Source organism: Bacidia gigantensis, assembly GCF_019456465.1.
Source record: "Bacidia gigantensis strain McMullin 20006 chromosome Unknown contig_180, whole genome shotgun sequence".
NCBI classification, from domain to species: Eukaryota; Fungi; Ascomycota; class Lecanoromycetes; order Lecanorales; family Ramalinaceae; genus Bacidia; species Bacidia gigantensis.
The window spans coordinates 34,149-46,753 of record NW_025408596.1 but is presented as its reverse complement, the minus strand read 5'-3'; the positions used below and the strand labels follow the sequence as shown (position 1 = coordinate 46,753).

The following is a 12,605-nucleotide window of genomic DNA, read 5'->3' as shown; positions in this document are numbered from 1 at the left end:
TTTACAATTCGTTACTTGCGTACAAGAGATTCTCTCCGTGCTCGGCTGAAATCAAAATCCACTGACTCGCCTCTGTGATCAGCGGACTCATACTGCACGGCCTGTGTTGAAGACTGAGAACTGATTGTATGAGGAACTATCTAAGGGGGGGTCAAGAGACCTTATATATCCGAGCTACCTTTACACGCATAATCTTAATACTGTGTGTACCCATTGATACTGTGTTTATCTATGACACAGTCAATGCTAAAGAAAGGTGTGATTACACGTCTAACAGCCTACCAGGAAATGGAAAAACCCTCTCTGTTAAAGCCGCTATGCACTCCCTCTCAACCCGTACACCCTCAATACCATCCCTCTACGTAAAATCACTCGGCAAGGACGCCAACGCTGGGGCCATCCGAACCGTCTTCTCTAAAGCTCGCGAATGCAGCCCCTGCCTGTTGATCTTTGAGGATGTCGAATCATTAGTCAACCAAAACACGCGTTCAGTGTTCCTGAACGAGGTGGATGGGTTGCAGGGCAACGACGGCATTATGATGATCGGAAGCACTAACTACCTTGATAATCTCGATCCAGGCATAGCCAAACGGCCCAGCAGATTCGATCGGAAGTATTACTTCGCGCTACCTGGCAAGACGGAGCGGAAGGCTTATAACGCTTTCTGGGTTCGCAAGCTGCAGAAAGCCGTAACAGCACGCGATGACGAGACGGTCGCTATCCCAGAGGACCTAGAAGACAGAATCGCCAGCGTGACGGAAGGATTCAGCTTCGCGTACCTGCAGGAGATGTGGGTGAGTGCGCTCATGTCTCTGGTTGGAACGGGAAAAGATCGGGTGCCTGAGCTTGATGAGGAGCCGATGCAGACGCCTGTGTTTGGTAAGATACCGTGGGCGAGTCTGTGGTCTCAGGCGGAAAGAGAGGACGGTAAGGAGGGTGAGACCGGGGATCTGTTATGGAGGACGATTGAGGCGCAGGTGGTCATGCTAAAGAGGGAGATGCAGGATAGTAAGATGAGCGTTGAGGATGCGGAGAGAAATACTAGTAGGAGCAACGCGAGGACCGGGGATGCGAGAAGGGGTGCGGGGTTTGGATTGAGATGATGAATAGGAGCTGAGAAAGGTTCCGGGTTTAGAATCTCCTCTCCTTTCGATGATACTTATCAATAGGCTAGCTCCACTTAGAAGATGTCCACCGAAACTTGCTCTCGATACTGAATCACTCTTCAAGATGACCATACTGCTGCTTGAATGCCGAACAATGTGCGCAAAGCTCACTCCTCTTCATCACGTCTATTCTCACGGAGCCAAAATGATGGTTCGAGGTGTCAGATATGATGTGTTGGTATGCGGGTCGGAAGGACGGATCAATCAAAAGTGAACCAAACCATTCAAGCGCTCGCCTCCCATTAGTTAGGGTTAACATCATAGGCTGCTCAGTCTACCGAATGCATGGAGACCGGAAAACCCTACCACCTCCATATGAATAAAAATAAATACAACTACAATACCCATGACTACACTTGCGCCAATGTATAGAGACACTTTGACCATAACACGGCGTCAGTAGGCGGAGCAAGACACAAATCTTTGGTCAATTGGTACAAATGCTTTCATTCCCACTCTGCCAGCCCTCAGCCAACATCCATCGAACCATCAGAGTCTACCATGGCGGCAAAACTACTCCCTTACTCTTTGATGACCATCGCGACCCTTTCGGGCTTCAAGTACACAACGCATTACCAGCACCCGAAGAGCTCTGAACTACCGTATATCCTCTTCACCCATGGCTTCCCATCGTCTGCATACGACTGGAGACATCAAGTAGAGTACTTTTCGAACGAAGGTTACGGCATCATTGCTCCCGACACCCTTGGCTACGGAAGCACCGACCAGCCTATGGATGTTCATGCGTACACGCTGAGAAGTATCGCTGACAGTTTAATCGAAGTTGTCGACAAGGTGGCTGGGAATGAGACGAGAGTCGTTGGGGTTGCACACGATTGGTCAGCTATATACTCTCCTCTGATACTACACGCTGCCTTTTCCCTCCATGATACTGCGATCTCTGAGCCATATCATACTGACCTACAGAACAGGGGCTCGGGTATTCAATCACGCCTCGCGAACTTCCACCCGGACAGATTCTCTGCCTACGTCTTCCTGACGCCTTATACCCTGCCAGGATTCTTCAACGTCACTGAGGTCAATATTGCCACTAAAGCAGCTCTCGGCTACTCGACTCTTGGGTACTGGGAGTTCTTCAACAAGACCGAAGCTGGCCCAATCATCGGTTCGCACAAGACGCCATTTGCAGACTTATTGTATCCAGATACTATGGATGAATGGAAGACGAATCTAGGTCCAGTGGATTCGACCGAGGCCTTCTTGACGAGTGGCAAAGACATACCGCATGCGCCATATGTAACCGATGAGGTAGGTCCACTCCCAGCCTTCCTAACTTTCCAACCTAGGTTGTATGTCTGTAAGATGTAAGGCTAATTGAACACTCAATGAATAGGAGCAGAAAATCCACAACTCCATCTTTGCACGGAATGGCTACACTCCAGCTCTAGGCTACTACCGCGCCTCAATGGCAGGCTACAATACCGCAGACGGAGAATCCATCGACCCCAAGAATCTCAACACGACTACACCGACATTATTCGTAGGCGCAACAAAAGATCCGCTGTTGATTCTCGACCAAGGCGTGAAGACGATGCAGGCTTTCAACCCCAAAACCGTGGTCACGAACGTGGAGGCCGGACATTGGAGTCAGCTTGAAGCGAAGGATCAGGTGAATAAGGTGATCTTGAGTTTCTTGCAGGGATTGGCTGTGAGTGCGTGAAGATCCATGATGAGGCTGCAGCTTGGTTTGACAGTGAATACTGCATGTTGTAGATTATTCACTTACTGGACATTTGCCACGTGCCCCACCCCACTTCACTGCAAGGGGCAAATTGTATCCTGTACCATCGATTCCAAAAAACATCGACCGATTATATCTCCAACATCCTCCTCCAAATTTTCTACCAGAACAACAGCCCATGATGCCAAAGCAACCATGCCAATCCATCACCACACACAAGACCTCTACGTCCTCATCCTAACCCTCCTCGTCGTCTTCATCCTCCCCTCACTCTTCCACCTCCATCCCCACCCCCACCAATCCCACCAACCCCACCAACCTCCTCCTCCCCCGCCTTACCCCCTACTACTCTCCACCCTCACCCTCCCGCCGCCCAAGAACCACACGCTAGGTTCCGGCAACTACGTCGATGCGCGCTTCGCCGCCACCACCCCCACCCTCACGGTCGCGCAAACTCGCCAAACATTGAAATACCTACTAGAATCCTACACGGCGAGGATGGAGGAGCTGGGCGTGCAGACATGGGTTATGCACGGCGCGCTGATCGGGCTGTGGTGGAATGCGAGGTTGTTGCCGTGGGATACAGATGTGGATGCTGTGATGATGCTGGAGGGGACGGATGGGGGGAGGGGATGGAGGGGCTGACGAGGTGGGATGAGGGGACTTGGGCGCGGACTTTTGTCCATGGCGTGGATGGTGAGGGGGAAGGAGGGGGGGAGGGATGGAAATACGCACATACCTCTTAGACATCAACCCTGCGTTTCGCCGCACAGGGCAAGAGGGGAGGAGGGACAAGGCGAATAAAATCAGTGCGAGGTGGATTGATATGGGGAATGGGAAGTCTGTTGATGTTACTGTTTTGTATCCCTCTGATCTGACAAGTGGGGACAAGGGAGGGGAGGGAGAGGGAGAGGGGAGGCTGGAATGTAAAGACGGGCATTCTTACGAGAAGGAGGATATCTTTCCGTTGAAGAAGGTGGTGTTGGAGGGCGTGGTGGTCAAGGTGCCGAATCGGTGGGAAAAACTTGTGGGGGAGGAGTATCCGAGGGCTTTGCGGAGGAGATGTGAGCATTGGTATGTTTATCTTATGTTCTGGTTGTTGGGGAGGGGTGGGGACGACGGGGAAGGGATGATGGAGGCTGATATGTGGGTTTAGGCATTGCTTCAATCGGAGGACGAGCGTGTGGGAGTATCGTGGGTGGTGAGAGCCATTTCTGAGCACATGGAAGTGGGCTTTGGTTGTATCGTGGGTGGTAAGAGGCATTTCTGAGCACATGGAAGTCGTCTTTGGATGTTGTGAGGGATTTGTTTGCTGAGTATGGCGATAGCCACAGGATCGGATGTTGATCGGATTGATTCTGGAGGGTATCAGAGCTCAGCGGGCGGCTTTGGTGATGGGTTGTAAATGTATGAAGTCAAAGCCTGTGAGGAGCTTGATGTCGGAGACTGGACTGATATCAATACTCTGGGATAGGAAAAGAGGTTGTCAACCTTGAGTCCCAACGTGCTTCTGAATACATTTGGCCTTGGATAAAGCGTGGCATGGTTGTGCGACGACCACATAACCGCCGTGAGTCGCCATCTTTTAGCTACTTGATGGGTCTGATGTTGATACGTATCGCGAGACTTGTAGGCTATGCTCAGTGCTAGAGTGGGCGGCATGTATGTAGTCCTTGACCGCACCAGACGGTATCTTGATCGAGCTCTCAAATATTAATCCATTGTGGTGCAACGAGCGTTTGTTCCTAATCCTTTCGCCTCCTATTGGAATAGAATCTGCTCTTTTGGGTTGGAACGGTTCTGATTGAAGAAAGTAAGCAGATATGTGGCCATGTCGGGTTCTCGACTAAAACATGAGCTGCCCGGCGTTCGGTCTTGATCGCTCCAAATCCCGACGCCAAGCTCTCGTGCTCATGTAAATCTGTGGACGATCGAGGATACCACCTTGAATCAAGAGATCAAATAGCGATACAAGGATGAGCTTGGTGTAGAATGACTCGGGTTCCATAAGGTACTTCACCTCAATATTCACGTACACAAGTATGTGGACATCCTGAAGCTCAGAAATCACATCAGGCTGCAACGATTCTATGATTGCTTTCAGCCGTTGCTGGATGCTCCGGGAGACCAGAGTATTGGGAGATCATTGTTTTCCTGGCACACCAACTCTTCGTCACGAAAGACAACAATCGACCACGCTTTGATAGTCCTCGCCCAGACTGCACTAGCCTCTCGATGGTACCGCCTAGTGCTGCATTAGGTCAGCTATGGCTTGAGGCATTAATTGGCTGCTGATAGCTGACCCCGGCTGACAAGGCTGAGGTGTCAATCTCGAGAAGGCTGTAAGAAGACCTTCTTCTTGACGCATACCTGCCTCGTACTTCAACTATGGTCGCGAATTGATGAATTACAGGCCCACTCCTGTTCGTCCCTGACGATCGAGCTCCTGAATATATGGATCCAGCCACAATCATAGGTGTCACTGGCGCCATCGTGGGAATTGTTGATGTCATTGCCAAATCCATCTCAACCTTGCGCGATTTACGCGACAGATGGGTGACAATCTCTCTAACCGTCTCGAACCTTATGACGCAATTAAGCTCTCTAAAAGCTTCGCTCAATAAGATTTGCGAATGGATATCGTCTGACTTGAGTGAGGTACCGCAACACCACCAACTGGTGATCGATCTAGGAGAGGCAGTAGTTTGCTGTCGCGTGCTCGTCAATTCTATGGATGAACACCTCGAACAGCTGAAATGGGTGAATAAAGCCTCTCCCAAGATAGAGAGCAAGTTACGGGTATTCTTCCAGAGCCGTGATTTCGAAAATTTCCAAAACTTCATTCAGAGACAGACCAGTGCTCTTGGTCTTCTGCTTTTGGCATGCAATTGGTATCTATACCCGGATTCCATGCAGACCCAGTTGAAAGAGACTGACTGAAGTAGTAAGACGCTTTCCGAGCAAAAGACGTACCTTGAGCGGCCGGAGCAGCGGTCTGCTTTAGAGAAAGTCCGTGATGACACATCATCAATGATTGTTCTTCACGATGATGTATCTTTCGCTGACCGGAGCTCAATTTCGACGAAACAATCTTCTAAATGGTCCATGACATTTCCTTTTGATGATGATTTGATGACTTCGCCTGTCTACCAAAGAGCCATACGCAGAATCTTCAGACGTACAACCGATCGACCACAATATTCATCCATTCCAAGCATGAGATCCTTCTTATCACTCTTACGATCTAAGCGCGACGTTGAAACTGCTGTAATGATGTCAGACAACATCGTTGAACGGATGAGAATTAACAGACCGGCTCAACCGCAGGAAACAAAAATCTTGCTAACAGGTAGCTCAAATGACGTTGTGACAAAATTGTTCTATTTGATACAAGCTAAGGAGCCTTCCGGTCAACTGCAATTGAGAGAAGCAATGTTAGGAGTAGTAATATCCGCTTTTAGTTTGTTCCAGCTGCAATTTGCAGGTCACCTGAATAAGCTCTCCAGTCAATGTTTGCAACCTTTTGAAAGGCTTTTCGAGCCTGTGTCACAAACTTCAAATGTCTATCAGCGGGCGCTGGCTACATGGGACATCTGGCGACAGTGGCCGGCAAGCTTTCGCCGAAATGCTGGACTAGCGCTACAGTCGTGAGGCCCTTCGATTCGAATTCGAGTGGACGAAAATCACTAATCTTCTTCATCTAGAGGGTTGAACAGTATTCAAGCACTCACAAAGCCGAATTATATCCCATCAGCTGACGATCTTTCCGATTTTATCACATTACAAGGACCGCAAGATCATTACATTGAAGACATCACAGTTGTCCATGGCGAAAGGACCCTTATTTTTGCCAAGAGCGTCCAGTCGGCCGAGAAAACTTTTGGCTGGCAGCAGCCTGACGAGGATGTTGATTTGCTAGTTTTTGTTGTGGATCTCTGTGGATATGATCAACAAGCAAAGGACCACGCTGATCCTACAGAATTGCACCGCAGTCTGCGTCAATTTGATACCCTGGTCAAAAACTCATCATTACAAAATATCAGCTTTGTTCTGTTCATGGGCAATACCAGTGCTTTCAGAGACAGAATCAAAAAAAATCCAGTCGAGAGAGTTTTCAAAGAATACGTTGGTGGCGATGACTTCGCTGCGGCTTGTGATTTCTTCCTTGATTTGTTTGTATCATTTGTCAAAAGATCGAAGAGGGGGGAATCTGCCGAAATAGGCGTAGCACGTACTTGCGACGAGGATGTTTTTCGGTTCTGCTATCATCGATGTGCAACATTAGAGTTAGAATGAAGGGAGCGTCACTTGATTGTTGATTCTTATATTGAAATCAAGAGACTCTCAGAGATGGACACAAGGGCAAATGCGTCCTATCAATCCTTGCCATCGGTTCTCTTGCACATGTGAGACCATTTCAATAGTAGAGCAGAGGTACCGCTAGCATAATGAGGAAAACTAAAACATTTTTCAGATTGACAGAGGAGCTTCGACGAAACACAATAACCTACAACAGAGATCGTTCTCGCTCCAGAGTACGACCACCACCTCGTAGGTAGCTCCTGTTAATTCCCATCCCCATGCCCACACGCCCCCACAGCATTGAAATACCACCCATGCGCATCGACATCATTGCCCTCGCTCCCCGCATTCCCATCCCCATTCGCATTCCCATAAAGTACCTCTACATCTCCACCGCCCACCTCAACCTCATTCCCACTCTTGATCCAATACTCAGGACTGACATGTCTCCAGCCCCACCGCCTCGGCGGAAGCTTCGGCACCGGATCATTCGTATGCGTCACCCTCCAGTTCCCGCCCTTGTTCTGATTAGTAATAAAATCACTAACCACCTCGCCGCCAATGCGCGGTGCGCCATAAGTGTACAGATCCACCTCCGCCCCCTCCCCCTCCCCCTCCCCAGCCACACCATTGCGAATCTCCGCCGCGGCAACAGTAGCGATCGCCCCACCGAGACTGTGTCCCGTAACAACTACCTTATAATCTGGATGAGCAGCTTTCGTGCGCCTCAGAGCGTCGAGAACGCCGCTCTTGGCTTCCTGCCATGAGCGGTAGAATCCGCTGTTTACGGAACATGTCGGGCAGATGGATGTGGCGGGTACGAGAACGAAGGCTGCGTCTGCGAGCCAGTTTTTGATTGAGGAGGAGCCGCGGAAGGAGAGGATGATGAGGGAACGGGTGGTGTCGAGGGCGAGGTAGCCGGTTACGTCTGTAAGGAGGGAGCTGTCGGGGTGAAGAGTGGTGGTTAGCGTTGAGGGGTGGCTGGCATTTGGGGAAGGATGGTGATAGAGAAAGGGGGGAGAGAGGGAGGGCGAGGGGCGGGGAGGGGTGCGGAGGTTTACTTTTGAAATTCTAGGACAGTGGTCACGTCGTCGGCTTCAACAAGAGGGCAGTTCGTGGTGTTTTGATAGGGACTAGGTGGACAGGTGAGCTTTTTGCCGCCAGCGCCGTCGTCGTTATTGCTGGGGCAGTAAGCTGCTGCTGCGAAATGTTCGTAGAATTTGAGATTGTTGAGGGTGACTTCGTCGATGGCTTGTTGTGGGTGTGGTTAGTTGATGAATTGAAATCTGGCTTGGTCTGGAACTTACCCCTTTTCTCAACGGGTTTCGAAAATACGGGGTTTGGCGTGATGAGTAACAGGGCAACGAGGGAGAAGAGGGGCGGGAGCATCATGATGAGTACCTCCAAGTGTCAGAATGTACGAATTCCGTCTTTTGCATGGAGTCTTGAATTTTTATTGCTGAGATATCTCAGCATGCGACAAAAGGATGCTGCACCGAGTTTTATAACCATGATCGGTAAAGACGGGGTCAGATTCGATCCATAGTCTGTGATCGGTCATGGTAGGATAGTCTCAAAATTGGCCAACTCCAATCGCCTGCGCAACAGGAGGTATGCCTTATGCATGATATTCAGTCTTAACAAGCTTCTTGGCCTCAGATCACAGCTTACTCCACCAAACTTAGATCACCTGTGGTCTGTCGGACATTGAAGCTGGTTGCAACACCGAGACTCTCACGTAATAAGTTCCGAGTCAGGCCATGTCGGAGAAACAACGCAAGTTCGTCGGCTGTAATCGCTTCGGTCCGTTATGCGCAACCAATTGACAGCATGCTTACTCGGTGATAATGACCCGCGGCCTTGTCAATTAGATCGCCAAATGCCGCATGTCATGGTCGGAGATTCTCACTGGTGGTGCTGGTACCTAGGCCGAGCTTGACGTTACATATCGGTCACAATGCTGTTCTTAGGCGAAGCCGTGAGCATGCCATGCAATTGAGGTCGAACCAAGATTGATCGCAGCTACAAACAATTGCCATGAGCTCTCTGCGACTATGGGTGAATCTGCTCGTATTTGAGCCTTTCGAGATTCCTATTTCCGATGGTCGGTCGGCCAAGGATGAGATGTCTTGAAGCCTGGCAGCCACCCAGCTGATACATCTTTACATTTCGAGTCATCGCTTTTAGCCCCTTTGGTTGGATGAAATCAGAGGTTGATCGAACCTTCTGTTAGGACTCTTGGTTGGTCGCTTGTAGAATTCGTTACCAGAATCATGACGAGGTCTATCGGCAGGATTTCATGCTTTTTCTCGATTGGCCATAAACCTCGAATTGCATATAAACAGCGCTCAGTCGAAGACGTACATGCTATGATGAGTAGTCTGTCGTGAGAATAACCTGTTGCTCCGTTTGCAGTCACTCAACACATGACGTCATCCATGTTATGAGACGTAGAGTTCTATGGGCAGTCAATGGCTCGACTGCATAATGATACATCACGTGGAAGTAGCGTAGAGACTGGATATGAACAATTCTCTGTCGAGTGCCTTCCGCGACGATTCGCAAGGGTCTAGACTGGAAAGGGCGGTCGTATCTGGATCTGCTGTGAAAAGGTGACATGAACGATATGACTGGTGCTGCTCTATCTTCATACTCTTGATGCTCAATTCGCATTAAAGATCGTCTTGTGCGAAATGGTGAATCACTGAATGCAAAGACGATAATGAGTGAAGGATAGGGGAGATTGCTGAGTGTTCACAAGCGCCAAGATCGGCAAAAATATGATCCATCCGAGAGCTGGGCATCGAAAGGGTAAGTGCTTGGCTGTCTTGTCTCTCAAGGTAGGATGAAATAATAAATGCAATCTCATCATCAGTCTTTGGCAGACAAACCTTCATCATCAGTCTTGATAGACCTGCATCTTCTCAAGTGTAGTTCGAGCGATAACGTCGAGCAATTTACGACAGAACTGCTTCCATCAGGCTACAGCTGCTGCTGAACCAATTCCTTTCGGCATTGCGTTCAAAGTCCACCACGGTCGATGTCTCACCCCGGGAAATGTCGAGAATGTTCTCTTTCTGCTTTATACAGTCTTTAAGGGTCTTACCTCCAGATCATCAAAATGCTGTCCTACGAATCTACCATACCGATCTCAAGGTTCACTGGTCGCCAAAGCGGAGATCTGAATGCGGCAATGCTGCTTACCCTTAGCTTTGCACTGTTGGGCTCATGAGCCTATTCGAGTAGTTACTTGCAGGTGCTACGCCGTAGATAGCTTTTTCAACGTCATACATGGTCATGTTTGAAGGCTGACTAACATGCAGCTTACTGTGGGATCTACTGCAAGTCATACCCCGATGGTAAGCGCACATTGTCGGATTGACGAATTTTACTCTCGGCCAGCAGATGCCTCATTGAGTGGAAGGAGAGTCCTACACGAGCCTTGCTTTTCAGGATATCGGAGTTGCAGACCATTCAAAATCGGTCTTCCCATCTTTAGTTGGACACTTTAGTTGGATAAACAAACTACAGGAACTGTTCACCGACTGAAGACCCTGCGTCGGCGTACCCCAAATCCTTCGCTCATGTGCAGTCATCATATGCACACTGCCCCGCCATCGAAAGGCTTTGCCGTAGGCTATGTTCAATGTCAACAGCAAGACCATTGAAAGTCTGCGCAATGTCGCTGGAGCGCGGACAGTTATGTACTGTCTCCTTCGGACTCGATCATCTGGAGCGCTGCAAAAGCCATGTCTATGCCATCATCAGTCAAGTTGACATCCGCTCAGATAGAACAGCTACTCAACAGCCCAGCAGCCCCGCCTCCGCCAGGAATCGTTCCCAATTTCGAAAACCCTAGCAACATCCATACAACGATCATTGCAGTTGCGACCTTGTGCTTGCTTATATCGACGCTGTGTTTGTCAGTAAGGGGCTACACGAGGCTTTACCTGTTCAAATCAGTGACCTGTGAGGACTGTAAGTCATGAATGCTAATGCAAGTTGGATATTACTCTTATACCTTAGACTCCAGATGTCTTGGCTTTAGCTTGGGTGAGGAATTTGGACTTCAGTGTCCCATATTAATAGCTGAGGAAGCCAGGTCGGACAAGTCGGATTCCTTGTACCATTCGTGTGCGTGATGAAATACGGCGGTGGGACGCATCAATGGAACGTGAGGCTCAAGGATTTCTCCCGTTTTCGCTATGCAGGTCCCCTACCAGGCCTCCCTTACAGAATCTCGCTCACGACTCATGCTAGTGGGTCAGCATTGATGACATTCTCTACAACATACTCGTATTCCTAATCAAGCTCTCAATCCTCCTTCAACTCTTAAGGATATTTGTGCCGAATCGTAAAGGCTCTAAATTCCTCTTTGCTGCAATCTGGGCGATTATTGGAATGATATCAGTCACCTATTTTGCTGTTCTTATCGTCATAATGTTGGAATGTATACCTCGAGAGAAGATTTGGAACCCTCTCATTACCACAGGACATTGTATCGACCTCAAACCCACAATTATTGCGACAGGCATCTTCAACATTGTATCCGACTTCATGATCTTAGCGCTTCCTATGGTTCCCATCTATAAGCTTCAGCGACCATTCAAAAAGAAGTTGAGACCTATTGCCGTATTCGCTGCAGGTATTTGGTAAGTAAACAATTGCCGTGCGTACTCGAGTATTTTCGCTAATCACCCTGACATTAGTGCCTGCATCGTGTCAATTGTGCGAACATATTACAGTTTCGTGGTGCTTGAATCACTCGATAATACATACGTTATGATGCTGAATGGCTTTTGGGCATGGGCTGAGATGACTATCGGTATTTTAATTGCATGCCTTCCAATTATGCCACGCTTTTTCGATGAGATCAGTAGTCAATGTTCCAAAACAATCGACGCTTCTTTCAGCAGCATAAGATCTAAAGTTCTCTACCGATGGAGCGGCAGCAAGATGGATGTCTCTAACCGCCGTCCTCCGCTTGAAGGTCATGAAGAGCTTGTAGCTGAAAAAGGATCCCAGGCTTCGCAATCAAGTCATGATACCACACCTGATCTTGCCTACACACCTCGGCTGTTAACACCTCCAATCCCGAAGATCAGCACCGGGCATTCAATCGCATTCAACGGAAGACAAAAGGGACAACGGACGTGGGACGATGATAGAGATGTTACATGTTATGGGCTTCGGGGTCAGTGGTCGGAAGTCTGACTCAGAATTGAGTGGGTGGTGAAGCTGGACTTCTAGGTGACAGCCAGCATACTTAGTAGGCGTTCCAATAATTCTTGAACCCACAAGCGTCATCAAGTCGTGACCACAAACACATTCAGCATTTTAAATATTATCCTAGAGCGCAACGGAAGAACGAATGTATATCAATCTCTATAATATGAGTAAGGAAACAACCCACCATCATCACCCTCTCCCATTAC

General features: G+C 49.0%; 4 protein-coding genes across 4 annotated transcripts; all 4 read left to right on the top strand.

Moving 5' to 3' along the window:
- Positions 1–317: 317 nt before the first annotated feature.
- On the top strand, positions 318–1,103 carry KY384_002926 (uncharacterized protein; the record flags this gene model as incomplete). The annotated part of the gene is made up of 1 exon (XM_044811448.1): positions 318–1,103. One exon carries the CDS (start codon positions 318–320, stop codon positions 1,101–1,103), a length of 786 nt encoding a protein of 261 aa, XP_044670581.1.
- A 564-nt stretch (positions 1,104–1,667) lies between these two features.
- Positions 1,668–3,050, top strand: KY384_002925 (uncharacterized protein; the record flags this gene model as incomplete). The annotated part of the gene is made up of 3 exons (XM_044811447.1): positions 1,668–2,435; positions 2,521–2,835; positions 2,901–3,050. The coding sequence occupies 3 exons, from the start codon at positions 1,668–1,670 to the stop codon at positions 3,048–3,050; spliced, it is 1,233 nt and encodes a 410-aa protein (XP_044670580.1).
- A 1,136-nt stretch (positions 3,051–4,186) lies between these two features.
- KY384_002924 (uncharacterized protein) lies at positions 4,187–6,519 on the top strand (the record flags this gene model as incomplete). The annotated part of the gene is made up of 3 exons (XM_044811446.1): positions 4,187–4,259; positions 5,282–5,667; positions 5,818–6,519. The coding sequence occupies 3 exons, from the start codon at positions 4,187–4,189 to the stop codon at positions 6,517–6,519; spliced, it is 1,161 nt and encodes a 386-aa protein (XP_044670579.1).
- A 5,091-nt stretch (positions 6,520–11,610) lies between these two features.
- On the top strand, positions 11,611–12,384 carry KY384_002923 (uncharacterized protein; the record flags this gene model as incomplete). Its single annotated transcript, XM_044811445.1, has 2 exons — positions 11,611–11,822; positions 11,880–12,384. The coding sequence occupies 2 exons, from the start codon at positions 11,611–11,613 to the stop codon at positions 12,382–12,384; spliced, it is 717 nt and encodes a 238-aa protein (XP_044670578.1).
- Positions 12,385–12,605: the final 221 nt, after the last annotated feature.